General features: G+C 44.1%; 1 protein-coding gene across 1 annotated transcript; it reads right to left on the bottom strand.

The window, feature by feature from the left end:
* Window positions 1-21,759: 21,759 nt before the first annotated feature.
* On the bottom strand, window positions 21,760-23,000 carry LOC114858745 (trace amine-associated receptor 7h-like). Its single transcript, XM_029156261.2, has 2 exons — window positions 22,828-23,000; window positions 21,760-22,570 (listed from the first exon to the last, which is right to left on the bottom strand). Exons 1-2 carry the CDS (start codon window positions 22,998-23,000, stop codon window positions 21,760-21,762), a joined length of 984 nt encoding a protein of 327 aa, XP_029012094.2.
* Window positions 23,001-24,373: the final 1,373 nt, after the last annotated feature.

The following is a 24,373-nucleotide window of genomic DNA, read 5'->3' as shown; positions in this document are numbered from 1 at the left end:
TTGCAGGTATGTGGTATTTAATTTGTTTCATTGAGGCTAATCTGAAAAATGATGATCAGTTAATAATATCTTGCTGTGATCTGAAATAAACTGCAGGTGCACTGACTACTCTTTCTAATGGTCACTGTAACTGACATTACATTGTTTACATCACCAAGATCATATGTGATGCTGCACATAAACGTGAATTCATGAATATATAGTGAGTCAACCCTAAGTAACAGGCTGCACTGGGGTAAGTACATGTATGTCCTATACACTTATTTCAATGCATGCACTCACACTCACAGGAACACTTCTATGTAGCACTAAAGTAATGTGAACTTTCTTCTAGGAGAGATTGACAGCTTTCTGCTGGAGATAGGGGTCACCCATGAAGGCGCACACTACTGACGCCTGACCCAGAACCTGAAGCAGGCCCCCAGCAGCGCTTTAATGTGGCCCTGCAGAACAAGAGCCGGGGTGGAAATGACCATAGACCTGTTGAAAGCATGTCTTCAGCGTCTACGTCACCTCAGGGAAATACCTGAGAGGCCTGTGACATTAATGTGACATGTGTTGTTCTCCACATTATTGCAATTATTAGAGAGGAGCAACACCCTGCCCTACAAATACAAGACCCTGAGGAGACTCCTTCCATCACAGTGATCTGCAGAGTGGATGGACAGATTTGCTTTAATGTCTTAATCAACCATCCCCACCACCACCAATAAAAGAAACTGAATAGATGTAAATCATAATTTGTTTTTTTTCATTTCCTACAAATACAAAGGTAAATGTTAGATTTTATGATTCTTCCAATAATTCATACAATTCACCTTTAACTATACACTCATCTCCAGCTTGTGTTTGGGAATTTCAATTTCTAGATCTGGCTTCTCAATCTTGTGGTACAAGTATAACATTTCCTTGAGATTTAGTTTATACAACTCAATAACCGGTAACTTAAAATACAGAAGATTTAGAGTTACATGACATCTTGACATGACATGTTCCTCATTACACTTACAGAATTGAACTCTGGCATTTACTGAACATCACTGAACCGTGTGCATCTGTGCAGCAAATGTGACTAACCTCCTCCTGCGAGGTGCAGGTCCTCCACCAGTTGTTCTAGCCTCTGCCTTCTTTCTGTTGGCTGAGTAGAAGTCAAATGTTTAACTGTGTGAAAACATTACAGCCATGTTGAAAATGCTGCTGCACTGCTATACTCTGCATGCTATTTAGTTATTTAATATATCAAATATTGTAAAGTCAGGTAGTCTACACCCATGACATGATGGTGCCTTATACCTGTTTGAATTATGTTTTTATATTTCATTTTTAGCCACGTTCTTCTATGTCTGCAGGATTGTGCCTACATGAAAACTGAAATTAATTTCTTATATTATTACGTGTTTTGGGTAACTTTTAAAAACCTAATTAGATTAATGTAATAATTGCTCTCCATAAAACGTATTGGATTATTGAATTATCATTACTTTACAAATCCCACATCAACCACAACAGGAATTTTAAAAATGCATAGACATAACACTGCACTTTTAATTCATACAAACGTCGGTATTTCATGCAATTACTGAAGTAACGCCTTACATGAGTGAAAAAGTCCTTACTTTACGAGTGAAATATAACAACAATACTAAAATTCTTTAGTAATTAGTTACGCTGTATGATTAAAATGTAAACTTACGCATTGACTCGAGGAGCTATTTTCTTCCAAGCTAATTCTTTCTCTTGCGCCGCTGCAGCCGTGTTGCCTTTTCTACGGATTATAGGCTCGTAGTCGCTATTTGCTTGACGTAACATATCCATTTGTTGTCCTGTTGCCATGGTGACTCGTAATATCTTCACTCCATTGATCAGGGCTTTGTATCGTCGCGGTGCACGTGCTTAACTCTGAGTCAGACAACTCAGAGTTGCTTAAACCAACTCTTTTCAGCTGTTCTGGAACCGACAACTCCAGGTTTGCAAACTCAGAGTAAATCAACTCAGAGTTTCGTTTTAACTCAGAGTTTGTTAAACCTCCTTCTTGAAACGGGCCCCTGAACTAAGAAGACAACAACACAAAACAGTGTACAGACCCAGAAGCACACAACCACCTTCATTGTTAAAATATGGTTGAAGTAATGTCAGTCGTTTTTGTGATGTTGATGTAACATTGAAATGTCGTTTAATCCTAATGTTTAATGCTAACGTTGACAGCAAGACCCCAAGCTGGGGAGGAGCTACTGTATTTTTTTCATAACCTGCTGATGAAAAATCTAAGAAAAAAAAATTGGATTTTACACGGTTTAGTGGACAAAAAAGCACCTTTCCCGAATCTTGTTTCTTTTATGGAGAGACAGGCCAAAATCATCTTGCATCCTGTATTCGAAACATTTTACACCAACAAACTGTAAGCTCTGCAAAACCCGGTGCTGGCCATAAAAAACAAAGGAAGGAGCCAAGCAGTAGCCTTATACATTCAGTTAAGTCATAAGTCATTCACCTACCTGTACAGTAACATATTTAGACTTTTGTGTATTCTTGTCAGTTAAAGTCAAGTACTGTATGCTGGAGTATAATTACAAATCTTGATGTAAAACACAACCTCTTTTTATACTTGTAAGTAGAAGTAGTAGAAGTATACTTGATCACTTAAATATAATTTAGTTTGGTATATCTTAGTATATACGTGCACAAAGGTGAACTTAAAGGAGGCCTTTTCCTTTTTAGTTTAAAACATGTATACAATACAGTAGTATACAGTAGTTGTATGTACTACTTTTAGCAAAGGGCAGTCGTAGTGGATGTGGAAGTACGAGACAAAAGACCGAGGCTGTTGTTGAGTGATGTGTGTGTCAGCAAGTACAAATAAAAACTTGAACCTTAACTTGAAAATGTCAGTAAACAAAGGTGTCTGCAAGTCAGCTGCTCTGAAGGCAATCCAATTATTTATCAGAACAATTTAGAGCAGGAAGCACATGTTGACAGATGGTGTCAGCAATGTGTATGACTAATTAGACAAGATTGAATGTTCAAAATATATTCCACAACATTTTTATAAATAAACATAAATCACACTTTCACAGTAAGTCATAACTCAAATTAAGTTGTTGTTGATCCACCATCAATATTCTATTCCATTTCTAGACATTCAGTAGAACATTTACTCTGGGTTAAGCATGATACACGACATCTGGGTATTTATTTAAATATGCAAATAAAATGTGAATCTGTTACACCTCTTCTCCAAAGCTATTTGAACAAAACAATAATGTCTCACCAGCTGTGGGTCACTCTCTGCTTATAACATAGGGTTTTCCATTGGAGATGGATTTCCTACCAATGAAAAGCATCTTAATCAGCAAAGTAATGATTTAGCAAAAGGTTTCATTATCTATAATGTTTGTGGTTTACATTGAAATCTTACCTGGTTTGGGTTGGAAACATCTTTTTCATAAAACAGTAAACTGCTAATCATACAGATACACATTAAACAAACAATATAATAATTACTGTCAGCTGTGATTTGTTGCTTGGTTGTTCTTCACACTAATCATCAGCTGAAGCTGTTCCTGTTTTTAACAGCTGATGTTTTGTTTTCAACTTAGGTTGTTGTTGATAAATACCATCAATATTCTCCAAGGTTTCCATTTCTGCAGAACAGAGACCACTGAGGAACTATTTGTTACAAACACAATGGCAAACATTACCTAATATTCCTTTAATAAAAACAACACTAGACAGACAGATCTAGAGTCAGTGTTTTAGAAGTCATTAGATTTTTAAAAACAGTCTATTTGTCCTACCAGTGGTTCCATAGTCCCTCTCTACAGGGATAAAAATAGATAATTATTTACAATATTGCTTATCTAAACATATATCTAGGTTCATAGCCCGCTAGCTAGAATCATACATCCGCACAACTTTCTGTCCTGAAGACCATCACAAATTATGTTTCCCAAACATAGAGTACCACAAGGGGGCGCCGTGACTAAACACCTTAATCTGTTGACAGATAAACGTTTGTGAAACAACATAAGATTGACTAACGGAAAGTTTAAGACTGATGATCACGTTTAGGAGGTCAATATCTGCATGCAGTTAAATTTCTTTCAACTAGAAACAGCAGCTGACCTGATAGATGTGATCATGATGCAGTGGTGGTCCTGATGCTTCCTGGTTCCCTCTGTACCTGCCCCAGCAACGGTCAGCCTGAGAGGGGGGCGGAGCCAGGCTGAGAGGGGGCGGGGCCAGCCTGCTGGAGCGCAACTGCTCAGTTGTTATTTTCCTCGCAGACCCATACACCACTAATCTTCACGGTCCCACTGTAGATTGTTTGTAAGACAGTGAGTTCTTCAGCGCGCACAGTCTGATATTCATGGTTATTAGTACTGGACAGAGTACAGCGCCAACGGTATGGAGGAGTACGAGGCTGCCCGTGAGGAACCGGCACCCGTAGCAGAGAGCTGAGAGCTGGCCTCAGGCAGAGATGCATCATGTCTCTGCACTGAATGAAGCACAACTGAATCTAACAGACAAACGTTTAGACATTGCTTTACATTCTTAACAAAGGTTATATTGTATTATATATAACAGTGTGATCTGTCCTCTGAGAGGTGATAAATAGCTGGAGCCTGTTACTGTTGTAGTTTATGTGTTTTAAAATATTTACACTGGAACCAACAGCAGCAGCTGTGTTGTCACATAAAGTACAGAAAATAAGCTGGTTGGTTTTTCTGCGTCAAACTGTGTTTCACCAAAGAGGCCATCAGAGGGCGCCCCAAGCTCAGGTATTGTAGTACAAAGCACTCTTTTTATAGCCCTGTAAAATCAATGCTGATGTGGATGAAATGATTGACAGATGATGTAACTGTCTGAAGACGCATGTGAATGCTTGCATTATAATTTTTTTTAGAGTTTATATTCATGTGTTAGGTGTTAAAACCTTATAAACCCGTAAATGTATTAAGGAAGACTGTTAGGTGAACGCTTTAGGAGGAGTTACGTGACTGCAGAAGATCAAGGGACATGATGACCGAGCATTGTGGTAGAAGGGAGCAGAGAAGATAAAGTTGCATTGTTTGTCACATTGTGTTGATATATGCATGTTAGGCCGATGTTTATGTTTATGTTCCATGTGTCCAATAAAGAGAGAGAGAGTGCAAATAAAAACATCAATATGATGCATGGCCGACTTTTGTTGGAACAGTGCAGCTGCAGATGAACAAAACTGCTGAGAGATAGAAAGTATGAAACAGATGAAAATATTTAAAAGTATTTTAATTTTACAGAATGAAATTTTAAACAACAGTTTGTTTGTGTGTCTATACAGGGCTGAAAATTGATAATTATTCAATATCTCTACATATCCTTAGGTTCATATTGTATCTCAGACTCCTGGCTAATGTTTATACGTCCACATAATGTTGTTTCTTCAAGACCTTCACAAATTATGTTTCCTACATATGCATCAAAATACCACAAGGGGGAGCCAGCGGTCGTGACTGAACGCCTCAACTTGTTCATAAGTGAACGTTTGTGAAACAACATAACATATTGACAAAGCGATGACTTAGAACTGATGATGCTCAAGTTTAGCATGCATGCAGTTCAATTTCCTTAAATTACAAACAGTAGCTAACCTGATAGATGTGATCATGATAAAAACCATAGACAGAAAACTGAGGGCGTAATAACACAAAGACTGTGCTGCATAACAAAGATCAGCAGTGGTGCATCTAACATTCACTGGTATATGTCAAGAAAAAATATTAAAATATTAAAACTTCCTTCATATTAAATTTCAAATCATTCATATAAAGAAACAAAATTACAAATGCCACACACATAGATTCACCAGAGGAAAATATGTCTATTCACCTCTACAGAACAACAGCCTCTCTAGACTTAGGCTGCAGTATCTGTAAGGTAAGTATAAGTTTAACAGATTTTCTGAACCAGGGGTAGAGAAAAGCATAAATCAAAGGGTTCAGACAAGAGTTTGACAAGAGTAGAAAAACTAAAAAGTCATTAGTTGAAGTACCAAGTGTGATGTCGTATCCAGACAAACACACACAGTAAGGAGGACAGTAGCACATGAGGAACACGACAACAACCACACCCAGAGTCCTGGCTGCTTTCAGCTCTGACCTCTGAACAGTCACAGTCAGTGAACGCTGCAGTTTAACAGCTACAACGTGGGAGCGCATGGAACGAGCCTGAGACACAGCCACCACAAACACCCTCACATACAGGATGATGATGGCTGAGATGGGGAGGATGAAGCCTAGAATAAGGTCAAGAGCTCCGTTTATGTTAATCACACATTCTCCATAGCAGGAGTTAGACCTGCCTGGTTGCTGCAGGTCGTTGTATAAAAACAGAAAACTGTACAAGACAGAGTAAATCCAACACAGGACGACACAGAGCTTAACTCTCCACTGAGTGACTTTGGTGGAGTAACGCAGAGGGTCACAGATGGCCACAAAACGGTCAACTGAGATCAGAACCATGTTAACTGTTGAGGCACAGACTGTAGTAATAGGCAAGACATAAAACAGAACACACACCAGGTCGCCCAGATGCCAGCAGGGCTCCTTCAGGAAAATTTGAAAGGGGATCACGATGAGACCAACAATGAAATCAGAGACAGCCAGAGAGAGGAGGAGGAGGTTGGTGGGAGTGTGGAGCTGCCTGGAGGGAGACAACAGCATCACTGTTAATGTTATTGATCATTAAAAAATTTTTTTGCTATTGCTTTTGTTAATGTGAATATTTTCAAAAGTCAGGTTTTTCAATGTGACTCAATACAACAACATTTTAAAGTCAAAACAGTAGTCTCTGCCTGAAGTGGGAGATGGAGACGATGACCAGCAGGTTGAGACTCGCAGTGAGCAGAGAGATGCAGGACAGTAGAACATAAATGAGCATTGCCTCAGAGTGAGAACGAGCATGTTTCCTGCAGGAGGCGTTGAGGAGATGTGGAAAGCAGAGTTCAGGCTCCTCCAGTGTCTCCATCATCAGAGAAGAGAAGCTGCTGAGGACTCACAGCTTCCTGAGCAGAGTTCTGCTCTTGTAACAGATTTCTCTGCGTCACCTTCCTCCTGCTCCTCCTCACTCCCAGTCTCTCTCTCTCTCTCTCTTACTTCCCTCATTATGCCATTGCCATCCTCAATTACATTGGCTCCAGTCTGAACAGGTCCTTGTTGGCCAGTCAGGAATGATACGTTATAAATGACCATGCGTTGTGTTTTTACCTTCTGATCTCACACTATGGAAATAGAGGGGTCCTGCTCTGTAATTTCCACCTTTTTCTCATTGCTCCAAACCTGTTGGTTATTGCTCCTTGGGTTTGTGTCCCCTCCTCACACCTTACTTCACCCAAACGAGTCACGTATGTTGAGATTATCATTGCAATGATTTTATTCAGAGGATATAAAAATATGAGCAAAACGGTGCATATGTGCATTCTATAGCCATGTTAGATTATTTGTTACAGGTTTAATTACAGAATACATTAGATGTGTCTGTTGTTGGAGCTCAACACAGAGAGAACCACCAAGTCACATCCAGGTGCTGACCATAGTGGTCATAGGCTTTCAGGCATGGGGGCATTCAGAAGGAGCTGCAGACCGATCAGGTCAGCCATGCCAGCTGTGTGGGACTTAATTATCCGTATGTCAGCAAGGCATCAAGTTCCCATATAATGCACCAGGGACAGGGACTGAAATGTCCTCCTCCAGGCCAACAGGGACTGGAACTAGAAACACAGCCTGGTTTGACTGTCCAGAGGCTTGGCCTGACTGGGCTTGAGCTTGAGCTTGAGTTTGAGCTGAGCTGAAGCTGGAGCTTGAGTGAGACGTGCCTGAACTGGAGCTTGATATGACATGGCTGGAGCTTGAACTGGAACTGGTACTGGAGCTTGACATGGCAGTGCAGCAGCAGCAGCGGTTGAGGTTGACTCATGAAGCAGGGCTAGGGCTGTAATTTTACGTGGGTACAGAACCGGTGCTTAAGCAGAAGCTGGAACTGGTCAAATTGGCTGCTGCGATGGAGCTTGACGTGGTGCGACAGGCGCAGCAGGGGCCTGACGCAGCTGAGCGACAGGTGCAGTAGAACAGTAGTGGAATATGATGAGAAACTGGAGCTGAAGTGAAAGCAGACACAGGGGACCGCAGCATCGAGGCATGAATTGGAGAGCGATGCAGGGCTGGGGCAAAGCCCTTAACTGGATTACGTCGAGAAGCTGGAGCTGAGACATCAGTTGCATCAGTTGGCAGACGGGGAGCTGAAGGCAGCCAAGAGCAGGGGCTGAGGCTTGAACAGGAAGAGGGCGGGAAGTCCGAGTCTTGGCGAGTGTGGAAGGTCAAGAGAGACTCAGCCTGTTGCGCTCCACACACAGGCTGACCAGCAGCTCCCTCTCGCCGTGGTTGTCAAGCCACCCGGGCTCCATCGTGAGCATGTCCATGAGGCAGTATGTGTCACACAGCCAAACCTCGGGGTTTGGCTCCTCAGCAAAGGCTTTCAGCAGGGCTTTGTGGCACAATCGGAAGTCCCCAGTTAAGTCCAACCACACAAAATCCATGGCAACAAAATGAACAGCTCCACCAAGCACGAAAAAAAGGGAAATAATCCAGAACAAAAAATCATCAAAAAATAATCCAGAACAAAAAATCAATGGAAGGAGCTGGGTCCACGTGTGGCCAGATTGTACTGTTACAAAGTAGTTACAAAGTAAAATCAGAAGCTAGCAAAACAAAACTTTGAAGCTTAAACCTTGATGGAAATTAAGGCATGAAATACATAGGCGAAAACAAGAACAAACAGAAAGTTGACAAAATAAAACAGGAAACCAGGCAGAAAACAGACAATGATGCTGAATCTATGACACACACTTCAATGTGCAATGTATAGGTTACTGAGTTAATTAAGAAGTCTGGGTGTTTGGGGACAGAAGCTTTTGCAGGGCCTTGCAGACGAAATGCATGGAAGTAGGGTAAACAGTCCATGTCCTGGGTAGGGGGTACACTTGGTTATGTTGGAGATTTGTTTCTGCAGCAGGACAGGTATAGTTTTAGACAGATGACCAGGGAGATGTGATCTTTGTTCTCATCACTATTTAGAAGACTTTTAGCGGGAGGAGTCCTCTACCAGATGGGGCTGTGGCTGTCCTCACCATCACCTCATCAAAAAAGGTACTGCAATCAGAATTGTGGATTAGTGAAATGTTCAGTATTATGTAGGTCACAACCTTCTCTAATGTAACAAAACACAATAATAAATTAGACCACACAAGAGGACAAACTTGCTTATGCTAAAACAGATAAACACAGTTGTAACAATTCAAAATATAAAATCTAACAATTAAAATCTATTGCCTAAGAAAGGACCTTACATTTGGTAAACGTACATAGGGTCACTGTTATGGCAAAAATTGTCTCTTCCTTATTTCTATGTCTCTTCCTTATTTCTATGCAGTTATTATATGATTTATGACTTATGTTCTGCAATTAATATCTTATGTTTTGTCTTACTGTATGCATTTGACATTTGACCTACATTGTTCAATGGTTGTCTCTGCCTGATAGACTCTCAACTCTAGCTCCCAAACCCAAGGTCGGGGAGTTGTGTCTCTGTCTGTTGAGACTTGGTGCTCTTTTCTCACAGATAGTTGGACGTCAGCGATGCAGGTGTGAGAATGTAAATATCTTCACACACACTGCGACAGGGAGGAGATGGTGCATGTAATTTGATTGGGTTAGAAAGACATTCCACCTTAGTCGGACAGAGAAGCTAAAAGGCAGAAGCAACTTTAGGATCGTGGGCTCTTTGCATCACACCTTCGTGGTGTGTGCACTGATCTCCCCAGCTGGTTTTTGGTTTGTTGATGTGCACGATCAACATCCATGCTTTTTATTTGCTTTCCCCATTATTTTTATTTTCTTTATTATTTCAATAAATCGCACAAAAGGACAACTCTCTCATCTACTTCTTTATGGAAAATTTCCACCACAGAAATTGGCGTTGTCGGCAGGATCCCGCGGCAGGTCGTCTGGACGGTGTGATCAGGGACGATAGTCCTGAGGACTAGGTTCGCTCAGCCTCCAAACCTCTACAGACGTTCAGAGCTGGGAGGACTGCTCACCCGTCTGGATCGCCTCTGACGAGATCCACGAACTCAGATTCAAACTCAAATCCTAATTTGGCTAGGCCCGGTGAGAGAGATTCCTTTGATTGGAACTTTTATTTTTAATTTAGCTGAAACATTTCAATTGGTTGAAAAAAAAAGAAAAGGAAAAGGAATCTTCTATTTGGTTGAAACACTAAATTTGATTAGGAAAATTAATTAGATCGAGAAAACAAAAAATCCCAATATTACATGTTCTTAATTAGGTGAAAGTCTGCTCTGGGTGGTGAGACGTCGGTTGCTAAGGGTTGGCTCGTGGAACCGAGCTTCCATCTGTACTGAGAATACAGACATGTTTTTTTTATCTGTGCGTGGTCCACACGTGGGGTACTGAGTATAAAAGACGGCTTCTGAAAGATGGAGCGCAGAGTGAAGTATTTTCAAGATACGAGGGACCCGGGCCTAGAGGGGCCTAACGTTGAGGAAATACGGGAAAGGCTCTGTCGCCAGATCAGGTTGGTTCCCTTTTTACGGAGACGTCCGATAAAAAGGCATTTTGGGAAGGTTCCGGCCGGAACACACAAAAAATCTAAGGCAGGAAACCGCTGGACTCTGAAAGATGGGTTCGGGGCAATTTGAGTCTTCACCACCAGACAGGAACATTGCAAAATTAAACGTAATTAAAGTAAAAAGTTAATATGGTTATTAGTGCGTTTCATGTTTCCATGAGTGGAAAACTGGTTATGGGTTCAAAAGGAGAATCACTTAGTGTAAAAGACATATGCACCTTTAACAGAAATGTTAGATACAAAAGATGAGATTTGAAAAAGCAAAACTATCAAAACTAAAGCCCTAAAAGAAACAAAAGAGAGATGAGAGTAACAGAAAAAAAGGAGATAACAACTCTGGGGAAGAATTGTTTGCACTCTGCCACACACACCACACACACACATATCATGTCAAGAGCAAATGCTCCCATTGTTTCTGCTCTCTATTCTAATGCAGAACTGAGCGCGATGAGGGTAAATCCGGATCTGGACTCCTTTCCCACTGTCAGCAGAAAAACTGAAGGAGAAGAAGCGCCGACCAACAACCAGAACGGGGTGGAAGCTCTGACACCACAGCAGCTGGAGGACACAGACCACAGCATGGACGCCTCAGCGACTCTCACAACGTCTGCAGCCATCACGTTCTGGGCTCATCAGATGAACCAGCTACTACAAGCGTGTGTGTCTGACACAGACACCTGCTTATGACAATCAGCAAAGGAAAACAAGGACAGAGCAACAGTAGAGTGAGAAGACGTGCTCTGACACAGACACTGGTTGAAACAACAGGAGAGGCTTCAGACGTGATCGGCCCAATAGAGCTGCATCTGAGGATCCAGGAAAGGTCTGTCATCGAGGAACAACTGTCCCATCGAAAGGCTTCACCCGCTGGCGCTCACATCAGACTGATGGTTGGGGAAGGAGGAAGGTGACGGTTCCTTTTCACGTGACGTACAAGACGGTACCGCAAACACACACACACATTCATACACGCAATGAAGAAACACGCTTACAGCTGATACACGCTCAAATTCATGTTCATGCTTATCTGCTCGCAATGAAGAATCGCTTTTTGCTCAAAAAAATCCCACAGAGTGATTTTCAAATTATGACAAACAGCTAAATGACAACTGCTGCATGACTTTACAGTCTGATGGGTTCAAACTATTTTAACTTGCAACAAATTCAGTAATAAAATCCTTCATGTTTCTAAAAAGATTTGTGCACAATATAGGTTTGTCTGGCCAGACTATAGAAAAAACAAAAAAACAGACTGTAGAAAAAACAAAAAAACAGACTATAGGAAGACTGAGACTGAAACAGACTATTAATGACTATTAAAGGGAAGATGACTATTAGAGAGAAGTAATAATAATTACTGTACGTAAAGGACTATTAAAGAAAAACTTACTGTTTCATTGTCTTGTGCAACATCTGACAGAAAGACACCTTAACATTAATTTTTGCTTTCAAACTTATGCCCAGTTAAATTTTTAGGAAGAGATCTCATGTGTAGTTTAGGTATTTAATTGATTTCCACTCCAGACGGAGTGCAGGTCACATCTACAGACATTCTAAATAATCCCTCTTTTGTTAGTGTTAACTTCAGCTCAGCTGTGCTCTTATCATTGGCTGCTGAGGGGGGGCTGTAACTGAGGCCCTCACACAGGCTGCATCACAGCTTGTTTATGATTTCACACACACACACAAACTGACCTCAACTTCCCTCTTTTGGGATGAACACAGGTCTGCGCTTGCGATTTCTTTTACTAACGAACAAAAAGATTTTGATGTTTATTCTACAGTTCCACACGTCCCTCTGTGAAAACATGATGGAGACAGATGCAGGACGTGGGTCCTTTCGTGAACAGATGTCAACGGGGTGGAGACTGGTGAACGACTTCCGACCCTATGTGACGTATTTACCCACATTACATGCTTTTGTTTTTATTTTCATTTTTCAGAGGACGCTCTGACTCAACACTCAGCCTCACAGGAAGCCCTGCTTCCCTGTGACTCACACACATATGATGTAGGTTTGATCAGAGGATGTGAACCAGTGGTCATCACAACTAAATCTGACCACAAACCATGTAAACAACAACACCCTCTTAAAGGAGCCATAGATGGCATTACTGCAGACACCACTAAGCTACTGAAACATTGGATGCTACAGGCCACAAAGAGAGCCTGTCTAAATTACAGTTTGTTCAGACAAAGGTTATTTTCTGGGTCATTGTAATTACAGCTGATGGCAAATCCATCTCACCCAACAGAGTTAAAGCAATGTGAAACCTGCCTAAACCGTGCACGTAAAAACAGCTGATGTCTTTTCTAGGTCTTCGTTCTTATTGTAGGAACTTCATTCCTAACTTTACTGTCTTTGAGGCCCCACGCAGGGTTCTGATGCAGACATCTTCATCGTCCACTTCTTGTCTCACATGGACGTCTGAGGCTGAACAACGTTCACTGACCTCATGCTTGCTCTTCAGTCAAGTTCCTACTTTGGGTCTTCCTGATCTGACCCTACGCGACCTTTCACTCAAACAGTGGATGAGAAATCAAGTTTTACGACTTCTGTTCTTTTGTCCTCATACTGTGTCTTTGATTCTTTTGGAATAGATCCCATTTTCTACAGCCTGATGGCTTAGATGCAACACCACCTTACTCAACATGCTGAACATTATTATCAAGAGGTCGTCTTGAAGTCTGGCTCTTTGCTAAGACACTACTCTGCTCAGGCTGCAGAGTTGATTGCGTTGACTGAAGCTAGTAAACTAGCAGAAGGAGAGTCTGTTACCATCTACAGACTCCACAGATGCTTGTCACACGTTGGTTCTCTGTGGAAGCATAGGAAGCTTTTGAAGTCTGATTGCAAACCTATTTTACATCATGATTAGGTTCTGCTTTGCTGGACGCTGTCCTGCCACCTACAGCTAATGCTGTTTTTACATCATCAGTGACGACTTTGTTTGTGCCGACATGCAGCTGCAGACGCTGCTGCGAAGGTCACTGCCCAACAACCCCTCCCTCTCCTGATCCTTGTTCCCTCTCTCCAACTCTCTCTACCCTCTCCTTCCTCATCTCCCTGTGCTTTAAACATTTTCTACCTCACAGGAACGCAGACTCTGGCTGACTGAATGGTTCCACCTGTAGCCATGGAGTCTGGTTTGGGCCTGATGGCAGCCGTGCCGCCCAAACACCTTTTCCCCATAATTCAGATTTCCCAACAGGTGAAAACAGTCGACAGGACCATTACACACCATCCAACCAGGGCACTGGGCGATCGTTAAGGAGTTCAGGAGGAAGCATTGGGACTCCAAACGGTGGCGAGGCCCCTTTCAAGTCCTTCTGACGACCAACACGACTGTAAAGATCGCAGAGGGAGCGACTTGGATCCACTCCATCCAGGAAGGTCCCAGATCCAACAGACGACCCTCCATCTACACCACACGAGAAAACCACCACTGACGAAAAGAACTGAGAAGGACGACCCTCGCTGTGCTCACACACGCACTGAGGCGAGGCTGCGTTGACCGTTCAGCTAAAGGTGTGAGCCAAGCGCCGCCTGAAGCTGCGCCGGTGAATCACACTATCAGACCATACATCTACACACACGCTCCTGAGAAAACACACACACGAGCAGCCTTGAGTTGCCGACGCTGGACGACGTGTAGACTCTTCACATCACGGGAGTGACAGTGACTCAGACGACATTGGGAGGAAACCTGGCGGTGATAACGAATCCCAAGTGTCTCTGTGATCAGCTGATCACAACCTAAAGAACCCCAACGAACTGTCAATACTTCAACACACAGGTTGGAAACAATCTAACGCTACTGTTCAACAGGAAGAAGCAGATTGTTACGAGACATCAATTGTAACCATGTTGTGTTAGACTTCATTTTGTTACTCTGATTATTGCCTTTATCACATGATGTTTCTATGTAACTTTACACAATACTTTTGAATGAGAAAATTTCACATAATTCACAACGACACTGAGTTTAAATATCCTGAAGTTGACTTGGTGTTTAATTTGCTTACAATCACTTTATTCACTGCTACAATTAGTTTTTATCTATCTATTAAGACAACACAAGCGGAAATATGCATCATCATTGTGGTTAAATCCCTGAATCTCCTATTCGCTCTAGACGCAAATGTACAATTAAAGATCCGAAAGCATGAAATCTATCTTAAGATTATATGATACAGAACCCCATCGGAAACCTATGGCTATCATACATTAATTGTATTTATTACATTACAATTGAATGGCCATAGACACGTTGTTAGCAGAGAAAAGAGGCGTTTGTGTTATGTTTGGAGAGGCATGTTGTACTTACATCCTGAATAACACTGATTCTAATGGTATTGTGGCGAAGGCGCTCCACAGCCTTCAGAATTTCAGCTAACTCTGGTATAGATTCTTCCTCTTGGAATTGGCTAGACGAAATGTCTGGAAAATGGAAATCTGTTCTCATGTCTGCAGCTGTTTCCTTTATCACTGAGATGGCTGTGATTCTCTTGTTTGGTTTTTGCGTTATTCCACTGGTTAGAGGTCTCATCATGCGTGCGACTTCAGCAACACTCTCGTATCAAATGACACAATGCACTATGTTCAAAAACCCCAACTCTAACTCACTTAATGACTTTGACGATGGTATGGGCTCATTTTCTTCACATGCCAATACAGCGGTTATTCTTGTTTAACTACCCACCAAAACAGCTCCCAACCTTTTGTCCCTAAGTTACCTGCATTTTATGTGAAGGTGTATTTTGAATCTTGATGAGTTAATACCCTTATTGTTTCATTTGCAAGGATCTTTTATTATTACAGAATGTGATGTTGACATTTTTCTTCTTAGTGGTTGATTAACGTGTACTCAAAAGGGGGGAGTGTTATGGCAAAAATTGTCTCTTCCTTATTTCTATGTCTCTTCCTTATTTCTATGCAGTTATTATATGATTTATGACTTATGTTCTGCAATTAATATCTTATGTTTTGTCTTACTGTATGCATTTGACATTTCACCTACATTGTTCAATGGTTGTCTCTGCCTGATAGACTCTCAACTCTAGCTCCCAAGCCCAAGGTCGGGGAGTTGTGTCTCTGTCTGTTGAGACTTGGTGCTCTTTTCTCAAAGATAGTTGGACGTCAGCGATGCAGGTGTAAGAATGTAAATATCTTCACACACACTGCGACAGGGAGGAGATGGTGCATGTAATTTGATTGGGTTAGAAAGACATTCCACCTTAGTCGGACAGAGAAGCTAAAAGGCAGAAGCAACTTTAGGATCGTGGGCTCTTTGCATCACACCTTTGTGGTGTGTGCACTGATCTCCCCAGCTGGTTTTTGGTTTGTTGATGTGCACGATCAACATCCATGCTTTTTATTTGCTTTCCCCATTATTTTTATTTTCTTTATTATTTCAATAAATCGCACAAAAGGACAACTCTTTCATCTACTTCTTTATGGAAAATTTCCACCACAGTCACTCCTGAACTGAGTAGCAGATGGCTGTGTACCAACAGTCTGCAGTGATTCCAGCAGCAGCTCACAGCAGCACATTTCAATAGGACAAAAGCTTGATCCTCCGCTCTCTGTCTGTAGCCGCTCGAAGGCCCATTGCTATTAGCTTCTCCTCATGTTAGAATCTGAGTTTATTTCCTGTTTCGTTTTGTTAGATTTCTGGGACTTTGTTTTCATTCATGTTGTGGTTTCAGTTTCCGGTTTTATTTGGAAGCACTTCCTGTATCACCCACGTCCCAGCTGTTTCTATGTCGCCCTCAGTTAATCATGCAGACCTGGCTCTCATTTAGTAATCACTCACCTGTGTATTTAACCGCCACCAGTCACCACAGCCGGTTGCCAGATCATCGAATGCAAGTCATCACTTTCCAGCAGTTTCTCAGTTCAGTTTACCTCTTTTTTGATCCTGTTTCGTACTTCTGACTGCCGACTCCTGCTTACCCTGATTGGTACTGTAGCCGTGTTTAATCTGTTGCTGAACCTTGCCTGTCCCTGGACCTGATTACGCCTGCTCCTTTTGTACCTAATCCTGAGCCTTGCTTTGTATGACCTGGACTGTCTTTGTTAACGATTGCTGGATTAAACCTTGATTTTTCACCACCTACCTTGTGTTCTCACGCTGTCAATGTGGGTCCGATCTCTGCCTAAGCCTGATACCCCACGTGTGTGGTTACAGCAGCCCACATAAGCACATTTCAAGGCGACAAAGGCTCAGTTGACTGGCTGTAGCCGTTAGCATAGCTAGCTTTTAGCCTACCTCTGTCAGGATCCTGGGCTGGCTCTGCCTGTCAGGATCCTGGGCTGGCTCTGCCTTTCAGGATCCTGGGCTGGCTCTGCCTGTCAGGATCCTGGGCTGGCTCTGCCAGCCATTCTGTTTGTTTTCTTTTTTCACCCTGTACCACGCCTTCTCCCTCACTATGCCACGCCTCAGCTCTGGACCATTCCCACTCCCTCTCCTTCCCTCTGTAGACATAGTAATCAGTTCAACTTGCCACACCTGCACTTGCCCTCTGGATCCCTTCAAAGACTCCTGCAGCACAGCACTCTGTGCTGGGTCATTGCCATACACCACTGCCGTATACCACTGCCGTACGCCACTCTGCCCTTGTTTCACTATGCCGTTCGTGTCAGGTTGGTCGATGTGTTAGTTCGTTATTGTTGCCATGCCATGTATTAGTTAGCCTTGTTGCCATGCCATGTTTGAGTTAGCCTTGTTGCCATGCCATGTTTGAGTTAGCCTTGTTGCCATGCCATGTTTGAGTTAGTCTTGTTGCCATGCCATGCCATGTTTGAGTTTGCCTCGGTGCCATATCATGTTTGAGTTAGCCTCGGTGCCATACCATGTTTGAGTTAGCCTCGGTGCCATGCCAGGTGTTAGTTCTACCATGTTTTAGTTTCTCGCCAGAGTAGTGTGGTTTTGTTTTCTAGGCCTGTTAAATTTGCCCTGTGTGTGTGTGTGTGGGGCTCGCCCCTGCTGTATTGTGTTTTTTTTCCAGGAGGGAGTGTTTTGTGTGTACGGTTTGGGGGTGTTGAACTTAAAATAAACAGTTTAAAATGTATTCCCGGTCCTCACGGCTCTCTGACTTGGCCCAGAACGACTCCTATGATCCGCCATCTTGCGTGGCGGATCATGACAGAATGACCCAGCCACAAACGGGCCCAGTCAGAGAAGGCCAAGGAACCCAAGTTATTGGGACTCTGTATAGACTCCTGGCCACGATCCCGGAGTTGCCCAATGTACAGGCCCAGCAGTCCACACTGGACTGGGCTAGGGAGGTGTGTTCGGCCACACCCTGGCTGAAAGACTGTGAGGGTTTCAGAGGAGTCGAGCAGCTTATGGCTCTGTTGGAGGACTCAATAGCTCCACGTCCTGCCTCATGCCCCGCTGCAGCTCCACGTCCTGCCTCATGCCCCGCTGCAGCTCCACGTCCTGCCTCATGCCCCGCTGCAGCTCCACGTCCTGCCTCATGCCCCGCTGCAGCTCCACGTCCTGCCTCATGCCCCGCTGCAGCTCCACGTCCTGCCTCATGCCCCGCTGCAGCTCCACGTCCTGCCTCATGCCCCGCTGCAGCTCCACGTCCTGCCTCATGCCCCGCTGCAGCTCCACGTCCTGCCTCATGCCCCGCTGCAGCTTCACACCAGCCCCAGGTCTTGCCGCTGCATTTGGTCTGTGTCCTGCCCCAGCCACAACACCCGCTTCAGTGTCTGCCATGGCATCTGCCCCAAGTTGGGTCCCGGTGTTTGTGTTGGCCCCGGCTCGACCCCGCCGCCACTCCACGAGGGAGCTATTGGCGGCAAACAAGTGGCAATGGGAGGTGGCCGTCCATCTATCCACCTCCTTGGGACTATTGGATTTTATCCCTGAGACCATTGAGACTCGCCCAGACCCCACGTCTGCCTCGTTTCCCGTTGGTGGTCGGGAGGAGACCACGCACGCCTCGCTTCCCGGTGGTGGTCGGGAGGAGACCACGCACGCTTCGCTTCCCGGTGGTGGTCGGGAGGAGACCACGCACGCTTCGCTTCCCGGTGGTGGTCGGGAGGAGACCACGCACGCTTCGCTTCCCGGTGGTGGTCGGGAGGAGACCACGCACGCTTCGCTTCCCGGTGGTGGTCGGGAGGAGACCGCGCACGCCTCGCTTCCCGGTGGTGGTCGGGAGGAGACCACGCACGCCTCGCTTCCCGGTGGTGGTCGGGAGGAGACCACGCACGCTTCGCTTCCCGGTGGTGGTCGGGAGGAGACCACGCACGCTTCGCTTCCCGGTGGTGGTCGGGAGGAGACCACGCACGCTTCGCTTCCCGGTGGTGGTCGGGAGGAGACCACGCACGCTTCGCTTCCCGGTGGTGGTCCGCCTCCGACGACGACGGCCGCCTCGGTATAGTCAAAGTCCAAGCGGCTCTCCGGGTGAGGGGGCCGAGCCAAGTCCAAGAGGCTCCCCGGGTGAGGGGGCCGAGTCAAGTTCACGTCCAAGAGGCTCCCCGGGTGAGGGGGCCGAGTCAAGTTCACGTCCAAGAGGCTCCCCGGGTGAGGGGGCCGAGTCAAGTTCACGTCCAAGAGGCTCCCCGGGTGAGGGGGCCGAGTCAAGTTCACGTCCAAGAGGCTCCCCGGGTGAGGGGGCCGAGTCAAGTTCACGTCCAAGAGGCTCCCCGGGTGAGGGGGCCGAGTCAAGTTCACGTACCCGGAGGTGACCGGTCTCTTGTTTGACCCTCCGGCCATCCGCCCGCCCGGCTTGGGTCTGGGCCCTGGCCTCTGGATCCCTTCAAAGACTCCTGCAGCACAGCACTCTGTGCTGGGTCATTGCCATACACCACTGCCGTATACCACTGCCGTACGCCACTCTGCCCTTGTTTCACTATGCCGTTCGTGTCAGGTTGGTCGATGTGTTAGTTCGTTATTGTTGCCATGCCATGTATTAGTTAGCCTTGTTGCCATGCCATGTTTGAGTTAGCCTTGTTGCCATGCCATGTTTGAAGTACCGATTTTCAGCTTGTATCCAGAGAGAGACACACAGTAAGGTGGACAGTAACACGAGGAACACAACAACTGTCACACCAAGAGTCTTTGCTGCCTCTGATTTCCTGACAGATACAGTCACTCTCTGCTTATAACATAGGTTTTTCCATTTTCCTCTCTACAGGGATAAAAATGGATAATTATTCACAATATTGCTTATCTAAACATATATCTAGGTTCATAGCCCACTAGCCAGAATCATACATCCGCACAACTTTCTGTCCTGAAGACCATCACAAATTATGTTTCCCAAACATAGAGTTCCAAAAGGGGGTGCCGTGACTAAACACCTTAATCTGTTGACAGATAAACGTGTGAAACAACATAAGATTGACTAAGGGAAAGTTTAAGACTGATGATCACGTTTAGGAGGTCAATATCTGCATGCAGTTAAACTTCCTTCAACTAGAAACAGCAGCCTACCTGATAGATGTGATCATGATGCAGTGGTGGTCCTGATGCTTTCTGGTTCCATCTGTACCTGCCCCAGCAACGGTCTGCCTGAGAGGGGGGCGGAGCCAGGCTGAGAGGGGGCGGGGCCAGCCTGATGGAGCGCAACTGCTCAGTTGTTTTTTTCCTCGCAGACCCATACAGCACTGATATTCACGGTCCCACTGTAGATTGTTTGTAGGACAGTGAGTTCTACAGTCTGATATTCATGGTTATTAGTACTGGACAGAGTACAGCGCCAACGGTATGGAGGAGTACGAGGCTGCCCGTGAGGAACCGGCACCCGTAGCAGAGAGCTGAGAGCTGGCCTCAGGCAGCGATGCATCATGTCTCTGCACTGAATGAAGCACAACTGAATCTAACAGGCAAACGTTTAGACATTGCTTTACATTCTTAACAAAGGTTATATTGTATTATATATAACAGTGTGATCTGTCCTCTGAGAGGTGATAAATAGCTGGAGCCTGTTACTGTTGTAGTTTATGTGTTTTAAAATATTTACACTGGAACCAACAGCAGCTGTGTTGTCACATAAAGTACAGAAATAAGATGGTTGGTTTTTCTGCGTCAAACTGTGTTTCACCAAAGAGGCCATCAGAGGGCGCCCCAAGCTCAGTTATTGTAGTAAAATGCACTCTTTTTCTTGCTCTGTAAAATCAATGCTGATGTGGATGAAATGATTGACAGATGATGTAACTGTCTAAAGACGCATGTGAATGCTTGCATTATATATTTTTTTAGAGTTTATATTCATGTATTAGGTGTTAAAACCTTATAAACCCGTAAATGTATTAAGGAAGACTGTTAGGTGAACGCTTTAGGAGGAGTCACGTGACTGCAGAAGATCAAGGGACATGATGACCGAGCATTGTGGTAGAAGGGAGCAGAGAAGATAAAGTTGCATTGTTTGTCACATTGTGTTGATATATGCATGTTAGGCCGATGTTTATGTTTATGTTCCATGTGTCCAATAAAGAGAGAGAGAGTGCAAATAAAAACATCAATATGATGCATGGCCGACTTTTGTTGGAACAGTGCAGCTGCAGATGAACAAAACTGCTGATAGATGAAAGTATGAAACAGATGAAAATATTTAAAACTATTTTAATTTTAAGGAATTAAGTTTTAAACAACAGACTGTTTGTCTTTTCAGTGGCTCCACAGTGTGTCTATACAGGGATGAAAATTGATAATTATTCACTATCTCTACATATCCTTAAGTTCATACTGTATCTCAGACCCCGGGCTAATGTTTATACGTCCACATAACGTTCACAAATTATGTTTACTACACATGCATAAAAATACTACAAGGGGAAGTCAGCAGCGGCTTCTAATTTCCTTCAATTAGAAACTGTAGCTAATCTGATAGATGTGATCATGATAAAAACCACAGACAGAAAACTGAAGTCGTAATAACACAAAGACTGTGCTGCATAACAAAGATTAGCAGTGGTGCATTTAACATTCACTGGTATATGTCAAGAAAAAATATTACTTAAACTTATTGTATATTAAATTTCAAATCATTCATATACAGAAACAAAATTACAACTGCCACACACATAGATTCACCACAGGAAAATATGTCTCTTAACCTCTACAGAACAACAGCCTCTTTGGACTTAGGCTGCAGTATCTGTAAGGTAACTATAAATTTAACAGATTTTCTGAACCAGGGGTAGAGAAAGGCATAAATCAAAGGGTTCAGACATGAGTTTGACAGGAGTAGAAAAACTAAAAAGTCATTAGTTGAAGTACCAAGTGTGATGTCGTATCCAGACAAACACACACAGTAAGGAGGACAGTAACACATGAGGAACACGACAATAACCACACCCAGAGTCCTGGCTGCTTTCAGCTCTGACCTCTGAACAGTCACAGTCAGTGAACGCTGCACTTTAACAGCTGCAACGTGGGAGCGCATGGAACGAGCCTGAGACACAGCCACCACAAACACCCTCATATACAGGATGATGATGGATGAGATGGGGATGATGAAGCCTAGAATAAGGTCAAGAGCTCCGTTTATGTTAATCACACATTCTCCATAGCAGGAGTTAGAGCTGCCTGGTTTCTTCAGGTCGTTGTATAAAAACAGAAAACTGTACAAGACAGAGTAAATCCAACACAGGACGACACAGAGCTTAACTCTCCACTGAGTGACTTTGGTGGAGTAACGCAGAGGGTCACAGATGGCCACAAAACGGTCAACTGAGATCAGAACCATGTTAACTGTTGAGGCACAGACTGTAGTAAAGGATAAGACATAAAACAGAACACACACCAGGTCGCCCAGATGCCAGCAGGGCTCTTTCAGGTAAATCTGAAAGGGCATCACGATGAGACCAACAATGAAATCAGAGACAGCCAGAGAGAGGAGGAGGAGGTTGGTGGAAGTGTGGAGCTGCCTGGAGGGAGACAACAGCATCACTGTTAATGTTATTAATCATTAGTACAAACGCACAATTTATGCCAAAAGCATTAAACATATGCCAGTTAAACAACAGCATATCTCAGTCGTACAGTACATGTTGTTTCTAAAAACAGTATCTCAGTAATAAAAAAAAAATGCTATTGCTTTTGTTATTGTGAATATTTTCAAAAGTCAGTTTTTTCAATGTGACTCACTACAACAACATTTTAAAGTCAAAACAGTAGTCTCTGCCTGAAGTGGGAGATGGAGACGATGACCAGCAGGTTGAGACTCGCAGTGAGCAGAGAGATGCAGGACAGTAGAACATAAATAAGCATTGCCTCAGTGTGAGGACGAGCGTATTTTCTGCAGGAGGCGTTGAGGAGATGTGGAAAGCAGAGTTCAGGCTCCTCCAGGGTCTCCATCATCAGAGAAGAGAAGCTGCTGAGGACTCACAGCTTCATGAGCAGAGTTCTGCTCTTGTAACAGATTTCTCTGCGTCACCTTCCTCCTGCTCCTCCTCACTCCCAGTCTCTCTCTCTCTTTTACTTCCCTCATTATGCCATTGCCATCCTCAATTACATTGTCTTCAGTCTGAACAGGTCCTTGTTGGCCAGTCAGGAATGAAGCATGGTAACTATGGAGACAAACTAAAAATAGCAATATGAGCATGTTTGGCAGCTTGGTTTCAGCTTTTGTTATTTTATTCTGAAAGGTCTGTTTTCGGTTTGCCTCACTGTTAATTTTGGTACCCGGTTACCCGTTTCACCTTTGCCTGGTTTGTGTCATTTAATGCTGCATTTGATGCTCTACGCTTGACACCACTCCTCAAAGATGCTCCATGTTTCACTCCATGATTGCCCATGCTTAACCCATGTTTCATCCTGTGTTTCCCACCTTGTCTCATCATTGATTTCTGTTTTACTAAAGTCAAGTTGTCGACTGTCGACCCTATATGTAAGTCTTGAACCACTGCCACGCAATAAATGACCATGAGTTGTGTTTTTATCTTCTCTCTCCACGCTCCCCCAGTGACATACCTCATTCCCTGAAGAAAATTACTCCCAGCCCATACTACTCCAACTTATTTTGAATTACTTTTAAACTAAAACTGATGACTAAACATGATTATGAAAGTTTAATTGTTGGGGTTAATAACCTTCCTTAGACAAAATTTGCTGTTTACTAGACATACGAGGCAGCCACACATCTGCAGTTACTGCTGTGTGGGACTCAATTATCCGTATGTCAGCAAGGCATCAAGTTTCCATATAATGCACCAGGGACAAGGACTGGAATGGGTTATTTGGGCTGCCAGGGACAGGGACTGAAATGTCCTCCTCCAGGCCAACAGGGACTGGAACTAGAAACACAGCCTGGTTTGACTGGCCAGAGGCTTGGCCTGACTGGGCAGAGGCTTGGCTTGACTGGACTATGCAGTAGCTTGGCTTTACTGGGCTGGAGCTCGAGCTGGATCTTGATCATGAATTTGAGCTGAGCTGAAGCTGGAGCTTGAGCGAGCTGTGGTTGAGCTGGAGCTTGAACGGGACATGGCTGGGTTGGAGCCAAGGCTGGGCCTGCAGACTGGGGTGGAACTTGAACTAGAGCTTGACATGACATGGCTGGAGCTTGAACTGGTACTGGAGCTTGACATGGCAGGGCAGTGGCAGCAGCGATTGGGGCTGACTGATTAAGCAGGGCTAGGGCTGTAATTAGATGTGGGTACAGAACCGATGCTTGAGCAGGAGCTGATCAAATTGGCTGTTGTGATGGAGCTTGACGTGGCTGAGTGAAAGGC

This window comes from Betta splendens, chromosome 7, assembly GCF_900634795.4.
Source record: "Betta splendens chromosome 7, fBetSpl5.4, whole genome shotgun sequence".
In the NCBI taxonomy this organism is placed as follows: Eukaryota; Metazoa; Chordata; class Actinopteri; order Anabantiformes; family Osphronemidae; genus Betta; species Betta splendens.
The sequence above is the reverse complement of the archived record's forward strand: the minus strand, read 5'-3'. Positions and strand labels throughout refer to the sequence as shown.